This window comes from Quercus robur, chromosome 4 (genome assembly GCF_932294415.1).
Source record: "Quercus robur chromosome 4, dhQueRobu3.1, whole genome shotgun sequence".
In the NCBI taxonomy this organism is placed as follows: domain Eukaryota; kingdom Viridiplantae; phylum Streptophyta; class Magnoliopsida; order Fagales; family Fagaceae; genus Quercus; species Quercus robur.
In genome coordinates, this window is record NC_065537.1 from 76,182,121 (window position 1) to 76,190,975 (window position 8,855).

Sequence of the window (8,855 nt, forward strand, 5' to 3'; positions counted from 1 at the left end):
GATTTTATTTGGCTTAAATAGTTTATCCTATTCTATATTATAGCTTATGTTCATTTTCCGCACACTAGTTGTTTGACATAAAGCTTGAATTGGTTAATTTGTAAATTGGGGGTCTAAACGTTCAAGGGTGTTTATACACATATTTGAACTTTCAGGACCCAACCTCTTCACTGCAGTCATCCATTCAACAATGAGGCTAAGACGTAGGGACACCATGTGAGAGAATGAAAAATCCCCCAACCAATCTGAAAATTTCACATCACAGTAGAAACTGATATTGAGCCTCTTCAAATTTGTACGAGGCTCCAGCTTTTCAAGTACATCTTTATGATTTTTCCTATCTTTGGTATTGTCACCCCACTTCAACAGTAGCCCATCAAGGTATGTTTTTTCTTTCAAGCCAGCCTTAGCTGCATCTTCCGAAAGGACCACGTTTTGTAACTCCAAATGTTGAAGTGTTCCATGAAGATGCTGAAGCCCCCCCAAATCTTTAATTGTGGAGCTGCTTTTTTTTTGCCCACAACAAAGCAAGACAGTGTTTGAAGATCTGTTAGCGTGCACAATTTTTTGGCATCTCACTTAAGGCAGTTCCACTAATATCAAGATGACGCAAATTAAGAAGCTTCCACATTTCCTCTGGCAACATAGTAAGAAACTGACAATTTGACAGTATAATTGTTAGTAAATTGCGAAGAGCACAAACTGACTCAGGTAACTTCTTGATTGTAGTGTGAGAGAGATTTATGTAACGTAAATGTTCCCATTTACAGATTGAATTGGGCAACTCAGTGATATAAGAATGAGATAAAGAAAGCACTCGTAAGAGGCGCATTTTGAACAAACGCACTAGTTCATTTTCTCTCAAGTGACAGCCTTTGTAATCTAGGGTCAAAAAGGTTGTTAAACAATTGGCGTAACTCTCAAATATCACTGAGTTATCATGTACACCTCCTACAAGTGACAAATACCGTGTCCTTTTGGAGTAACTTAAATGATCATCCTTCCATCTAAAGCAAATTTACTTCATCATTGAAACAGCCAGCTTATTTAAAAGATTGTGCATCACATAAGGTGATTTATTGCCACTTGATAGTTGGAAAAATTGTCTAGACACTAATTCATGAAAGTACCTGTCGCCAACCTCATCCATTGTTCGATTTCCTCCTTGCTGCTGAAGAAGACCTTCTGCCATCCATAAGAGGACTAACTTCTCTTTCTCGAATTCATAACCCTGAGGAAATAGTGAACAATATGCAAAGCAAGCCTTTAGATGTGCAGGAAGATTATCATAGCTCAATTTTAAAATAAACTTTGTACGTGCAAGATTATCATAGCTCAATTTTAACAATAACTTTGTATTGTAACACTCCAGGTGCTCCAGTACATCTTTCCACTCAACTTGTGGCTTACAGCGCAAGAGAGCTGCAAGTGTTCTTTCTTCTAATGGTAAGCCATTACACTGCAGCAAAATTTTTCTGCCAATAGCTTCTAGTTCTAAATATGAATCATCATTTTGGTATTTAAGAGCAAATTCTGCTAACATAGGCCAACCATCTTCTTCTGATAATGGAGTCATATTCACATAAAAATCATTAATGCTTTTTTGTGCTGCAAAGCCAAAACTGCCTGTGGTTACAATCAAACAAATCTGACTTGCCACATCTTCAAAATCAGATAGAAAGATGTCCCAGTTCTGATCAATCTTATTTTCCACGCACATATCATCTAGAATAATTAGAAATCTCCTCCCCCTAAGGTACTCCTTCAATACATTTCCAAAAGACAATCGTTCCACAGTAACACTAGGCCGTGAAGTTACTGACTCAATAATTGCTCGTTTCGCCCAGGACATGTCAAAGCCTTCAGAAAAGCAAAGCCAGGCCTTAAATTCAAAATGTTGACTTACTTCGTGATCGTGGTAAACCAGCCCAGCAAGTGTGGTCTTGCCTATCCCAGGCATGCCAACAATCCAAGTACAGACAACTGTTTACGACTTGCATTATCTGACAACAAGTGATAAATTATTTTTCTTTTGTCATACTCTCTACCGTATACAACTTCAGATTCGTAGCCCTCAAAAAAATCAAATGGAGGTAGTCTTCAAAAATCTAATGCTTCAATGAATTCTCCGGATTCACGGATGAACTACATCCTCTTAAGGATGATCTCCATCCTTTCCTTGAACGGCGCTATCATTCTTCTTTCATGCTCTTTGGACTTATCTGCTCTACTTCGACCACCCCAACTGTCCAGCAAATTGCATATATCAACCATGAAATCCTGTGTAAAATAGACAGCTTCTTAAGATCGTTGAGCCAATCTTGAGCTTGTGTTTCCTTGTCCCGCCGCTCCTCAGCATTATTGATCACCTTAGCAGCAAACTGCAACGATATCTTCAACTCCTCCAGAAACCTATAATCGTGCAACAGAAAGAAGTCTTTGATTTCTTTAGAATCCACATAGTCCAGTAGCACCCGAATTGCTCCTCCCACCATAAGTACAGCCATGTTGCACAAATTGGAGAAAGAAGGGAAGCAGTAAGTGAAAGCAAAAGCAAAAGCAAATAGTTGAACGAAGAAGAGATGAGCTTGAGCTTTTGCACCCGATGCTTCTAGAATTCAGAAAAAGATCTGAAGTTGTTTCGTTGACTTTGGAGGTTTGGCAGTTTAGTGTTCCAAATCCAATCTGTCACAAAGTAATTAAGTGAGCAATCATTTGTGGGTCCGTGACATTATATAAAAAGCAGACATTACAGTATTAAAGAAGATAACAATCCAGTGTATCCCGGCATTTTGTCAAACACCTTCAAGGGATCCTCTATTCCTCTCCATTTCATTTCACGGCTTGGATTTATTGAAAAGGGAATACATGAACTGGTCACGATGGTTTGATCCAACTCAATTATTAAAAAAAATTTGGTTTTTTATTTGCTCCATGACATGTCCTCCTTACCATTGTTATTAATACCGTTTCGGAGCCCGTTTCGGTTTGTCCAGTGGAATGGAATATTTCGGTACCGGCCGATTTCGGCGTACCGTTTCAGGGTGTTTCGGAGTTCTTAAAAAATAATTTATATATATTCTTGTAGAACATAAAATTGTCAATTCTAATAAATAAATAATTAAATATCAAATAATACAAATTATTTAGTCTTAAGTCTTAAGTCTTAAACAAAAAAAACTCTTAAGTCTTAAACATCAATAACTTGAAATATAATATCAATTTAACATCACACAATAAGAAGATTACAAGACAATAACTAAATATCAAATAATACAAGATTTACTCCTCCTCTTCATCATCATCCATGAGAGAAGGATCAAATTCATCATCAAAAGAACTCCCAAATATAACTTTTTTATAAAAAAAAAAAAAAAGGTTAATAATAGGCCAAATCCGGTACCGGCCGAAATTTGCATCTCGGCCGGAATTGGCCGGAATTGACCGGAATGACCGGAATGGACCGAAACGGCCCGAAATTTGACCCGAGGTGGAACGTGGGGTATTCCGGTACCAGTTTGCATACCGGTACGAAAAATTTCGTCCGTTCCGGCCGGAACGGAACGGAATCAATAACAATGCTCCTTACACCATACGGACACGGTGTAACCTTGACTTTTAGTTGGAAACCTAAGGCTTCAGTGAACTCCAAAAGAAATGGAGTTGCAAAAAACAGAAGATAAAAAATACTTCAGTGGACTCTATCTGATGGTTCTATGTTCAAATGTCCAAAGTTTACTAGCCTATTTTACTCAAAAAAAAAAAAAAAAAAAAAAAAAAGTTTACTAGCCTATGCGTCAACCTGGGAGAAAGGCCAACCGGTTGAGCAAAGAAAGCAATCCTGTTTATAATGGTTATATGTTTTTTTTTTTTTTTAAGAATCAAGTGTTCAAAATTAATGGTGTAAGCATTATCTAATAATAGTCAAGTGTTCGGTGTTTATGAGCAGTGGTGACTCCAAGAATTTTGTCTAAGGTGTTCCTATTCCACTTTGAAAAAATTTCAGGTAATTTTTGTCTGTTTTGGGATGTTTTGATAAATACCGGCTGAAATTCAAGATTTGGCTAACATGAAATTTGTGCTTAAAAAAAAAAAATGTTCTTAAAACCAAAATAAATTTAAGGAAAAAAAAAATGAAAATAAAAGAAATGAACAAAGGTACCTGTACAATAAACTATAAGTTCATTTGAAATATTAATAAAATTATTAATTATTGTTGTTTAGTTGTTTCATAAATTTGTTTGTCTTTTATAAACTATAATTTGTTGTATTGTTGTTTGATTAATTATTAAATTATTAATTGTTGTTTAGCCTAACATAATTTAATTTGTTTTCTTTTTATAATTTATTAGTTAATTAAATTATTAATTATTAATGTTTAGTTGTTTCATTTTTTTTTTACTAACTACTAGCAGTCTAGCACACACATCACTATGCATTAGCACACACTAGCACACACCTCATGTGTGCACACACCCTTACCTCTTCGATATTGTACCGGAAGCCGTTTCGGTTTAGCTAGAGAAACGAAATATTTCGGTAATGGTTAATACTGGTGTACTGTTTCGGAATTACCGCTAAATATATATATATATATATATATATATATATTCTCTTAAAAATATAAAATGATTTTAAAGTTTAGCATAATAATTCCTTTAAATATTAGTAATAATTATGGTTGTAGTATAATTTTTTTATTTTTTATTTTAGAAGAGTTGTAGTTTAATAATAGTATTAAGTACATGTGCTTACTAAATGCTGAAAGTTCAAAAACGTGTACAAAACACTTTTGAACGTTTAGACCCCCAAAAATTAACTTAACCAACACAAGCAATATGTTAAACAACAAGTGTGCGAAAACTTAACATATGCTATATTGTGAAATAGGTTAAACACTATCTAAGCCATAACATAATAAAATCACAGCAGATAATATAAAGGCAAAGATAGAGAGGAAGGAAGATGCAAACACAAAGACAACACGCGATGTGTTATCGAAGAGGAAACCGAAGTCCTCGGCGAAAAACCTCTCCGCCGCCCTCCAAGCGGTAATCAATCCACTAGAAAATATAGTTGGGATACAAGGACAGCAATAGACCCTCCAAGCCTAATCTACCCAGTGCACGTAAGCCCTCCAAGCTTCTTGCTCCAACGAGGTTGCGCCGAACCTTTTTCTTTTCTAGCTTCCTGGATTCCGCTACTATACCATAGCATCAACCAATGAAGATTGGCTCCTTCCTAACTGCTTCCCAGAACTCCAAACAACTGTCTCATAGTGATGATGATGGTGAGACCCAGGTTTGGTATAAAACCTCTCAAGGATTTGACAATGGAGAGGAAGAGAGTTGAGGAATATGAAGAGACTCTAAGGTAGGGATTGTGGGTGAAACAATCTTGTTTTTTTTTAGGGTTTCTCTCTCAAAATTCTCTCTGGAAGCTCTCTCTCAATCGTGGGTAAAAAGGGTATTTATACTGGAGTGGGAGAGGAATGTGAAACGTCAGGTTTTACAAAACAGGGGTGGCTCGCGGCTTGACCTCGCGGCTTGACTAAGTCGCGAGTTCCAGTCGCGAGATAACCGTATGGCCAGTTGTCCTGTTTTGTCCTGTAGTGCTCCAGCTAGCATGACTGTTCATCTTCCAGCATGCTTGGCACGTGTGCAGCTTCTGGTGGCTTGCAGCCGCGAGTCCACCCGCGAGTCCCAGCCGCGACTCTCTGTTTTCTTGCACACTCTTGAGCAATCTTCACTCTATCTCACTCACTACCCTTACAACAAACCCACCTAAATACAGGGTTACTAAATGCTGAATTACAAGCAAATTTGGCACGGAATAAAGCCAATTAGATGGTTGAATAAATTCAACCTTACAATCTCCCCCTTTGGCTATTCCGTGACAAAACCCTAAAAACAGACTCTAGACTTAACATGTGAGTTGGGAACAGTTGAACAAAACTCACTCACACCTAACTCTAGAAGCTGTGAAGCACTTGAATCATATGAACAAAATACTCCTGAAACACAACAATACACTATGATCATTGTAAGCAGAAAATTATAAATGCATATGAAACAGGCAAAACGTGATCAAGCAAAGATGGAGTAAGATACAAACCATGGCTTGATCAACCAAGTGACCACCTCAAGGTAGTGATCACAATGTTCATTCACACTTGGAATGAACACAAGGACATACAAGTTAACAAGCACAAGGCAAGACACTTGTATGCTCAACACTCAACCAATGCATAGCACACAAGGCATATGCATCTAGGAACAATCCTACAAGGGCACAAGAGTGACAGTACATAAACCAAAATGCAGAACATTTAGATCACTGTACTGATTTCAACATAAGCATAAAGGCTGCATAAGCAAGGTACATACCATAAAGCCTACAAACATGCATAAAAACATAACCCTAACAGCTTACAAAAGCAAATGGGTACAAACCAAAAAAAAAACTGAATAACATCATCAAAATATATTAAAGTTTAAACCAAGAGTATAAGTTATGAATTAGAAGCAGCTATACACAAAATACAGTGTATCAAAAACATAAAAACATTAAATAGTACCCAACATAGCATAAACCTAAAACCATAAGTTTAGAAGATAAGACTAAGAACACAGTTATAACAAAAGTATGTGTGTGTGTACTCCCCCTATCACTATGCACACTTCCCTTTGAACTTTTCTCCCCCTTACTGTATGCTCTCCCCCTTTTTGTCACGAATAGCTAAAGGCTCTCGTCCAACTTTCGTTGAATCTCATCTAGCTGATTCTCTATAGTCTCGAGGCGCATTTGAACACGGTTGTCTGTGGAGTAGAGAAGAGTCACTAGCTCATCAACGCGTTTCTGAATATGCTCAAGTACACTGCCGACTCGATCAGTATGAGGTGCAGTCTGTGCTTGCGGAATACTAGCCGGTGAAGCTTCAGGAACAGCACGTGATGTAGATGTGGTATGTGCAGGTGTCTCTGAGACAGGGGCAGAAGGAGTAACCGGAGAGATGTGAGCACTTCTTGGTGATTTAGAGGAGTGACTTCTGCTAGCTTGAAGAGTGAACAAGGAAATGGGACGTTGACGAGGCAACATTTTTCCATCTGCAGGAGAAATAATGCCTGCACGAAGAATGAGCTTCATGATGAGGCTGCAAAAAGGAATAACTCCTCGAGCTGCAGATCGACACGCAGTCTTCCTCAAAGTGTAGTAGATGTGAGCACATATGTCAATGGGGGCTCCTGTAATGAGGTCACAAAGAAATAGCGCTCTCCCAAGATTGATGAATGTAGTGTTGGACAGTGGGTAGAGATTGGTGAACATGATCAACTTCAGTGTGGTCAGCTCTGGAGCAAACTTTGCGGTGCTGATGGATGTTCCTGCACTGGAGACTTCATGATCGTGGCCTAGGATTTGAAGAATTTCTCCAACTTCTGGATTTCGTTCATCATATGGAGTTGTATTCACATCCTGAGGTCTGGTGATGCCAAGAAGATCTGCGATGGAGTCTGGGTTAACACTAAACTCTGTTCCTCTGACCCAGAAAATGAGTTGAGGTCCAAGATCAGTTGCATTGGAAAAGCATTCTTTGACCAGCTCATCCATTGGATCATCAAAATTGCCGAACAAGTTTGCCCAATCTCGGTTCTCAAAGATTCGAGGGATGAAGGTGGTCCCTAAGGTGTTGAACTCTACTACCCGTTCCACTATAGTGGTTGACTTGTCGAACACATTTGAGTAGGCATGTGAGTTAAGCGGAAGTCTGAATCTATCCTCATTTGGATCTTGAGATGCCTGAGATGATAGACGAGTTCTTTTAGCAACTGGTGTTGCTGGTTCGTCAGTAACAATGTCTTTACCCCTGGAAGATCGACGAGACATCTGCAAGAGAACAGGCCGACAGCAAAGAACCAAACACCAATACCACACAAAATGATTGTCAACAAGGTTCAGTGTAAACAGTATTTCAATATATAAACACAAACTGAAGATAGAACAGACCCAACCAAAACATCCAACAATACAAAGAAACATAAACTAACAGGTGCAACAAAACGGTAATATTGTACCAAGCCATAAATGGACAACTCAACTGACAAAAACTGTCAATGAGACAAGTTAACTTGACCATGATATGCAATCAGATACAACATTTGAACATCTAAAGCAAATAACATGATTCACTCCACCAGAAATACGAAAAGGGAAAAGTAATTTCAATATGAGGAAACCCGTTAACCACACTGGAGCACATGGTTAAGAAACATACATTATGTTATAAAAAAAATCAGTAACCAATTGCCAAACACCATCATCAAAACTTAAGCAAATGTAATGGGTAAGTCAGATAGACACCAAACCCATTTCAGAAAAGAATCTCATATTCAATAATAGGCAAAAAACAAAGCAATGAAAAACACATTGTGACTGTTCAGCATGAAAACAGAAGGGAACAATATCAAGCAATACACGCCATACCCATTACACAAAGAGATAAGTATAACGAATGCAATACCAGTCCAAACAGTAACAGAAATATGCAGGAAAAAGGAAAATGAGATTGAGAAAGCAGAACCCATACCTTTTCTTGATGATTTGAATAAGGAATGAAGCACCAATGGGGTTTGAAAACTGGATTCACGAAGAGTTTGGGAGGAAGACAGTTTAAAGAGAAGATGAACAGTTACAAAAGTTCGAGGGAAAACTGAAAAAGGTTTAAAAACTGCTCCTGTTTCTGCCAAACACGCGATTTTCGCGACTGAAACGAGTCGTCAAAAAGTCGCCAGATCAAGCCGCCAAAACACTCAAAGACAAAAAGTTGAAAAATTTTTCTAAGTGTTTTTCGCGACTGG

The 8,855-nt window shown here is 37.9% G+C and overlaps 1 protein-coding gene across 1 annotated transcript; it reads right to left on the bottom strand.

The window, feature by feature from the left end:
• Window positions 1–550: 550 nt before the first annotated feature.
• LOC126722616 (putative disease resistance protein At3g14460) lies at window positions 551–1,960 on the bottom strand. Its single transcript, XM_050425760.1, has 2 exons — window positions 1,131–1,960; window positions 551–1,007 (listed from the first exon to the last, which is right to left on the bottom strand). The coding sequence occupies exons 1-2, from the start codon at window positions 1,958–1,960 to the stop codon at window positions 551–553; spliced, it is 1,287 nt and encodes a 428-aa protein (XP_050281717.1).
• Window positions 1,961–8,855: the final 6,895 nt, after the last annotated feature.

Coding starts and splice junctions, on each gene's coding strand:
- LOC126722616 (XM_050425760.1), bottom strand. CDS start 1,960: ATGCCTGGGATAGGCAAGACCACACTTGCTGGGCTGGTTTACCACGAT. Junction 1,008..1,130: donor ATGGATGAGGTTGGCGACAG/GTACTTTCATGA, acceptor AATTTGCTTTAG/ATGGAAGGATGATCATTTAA.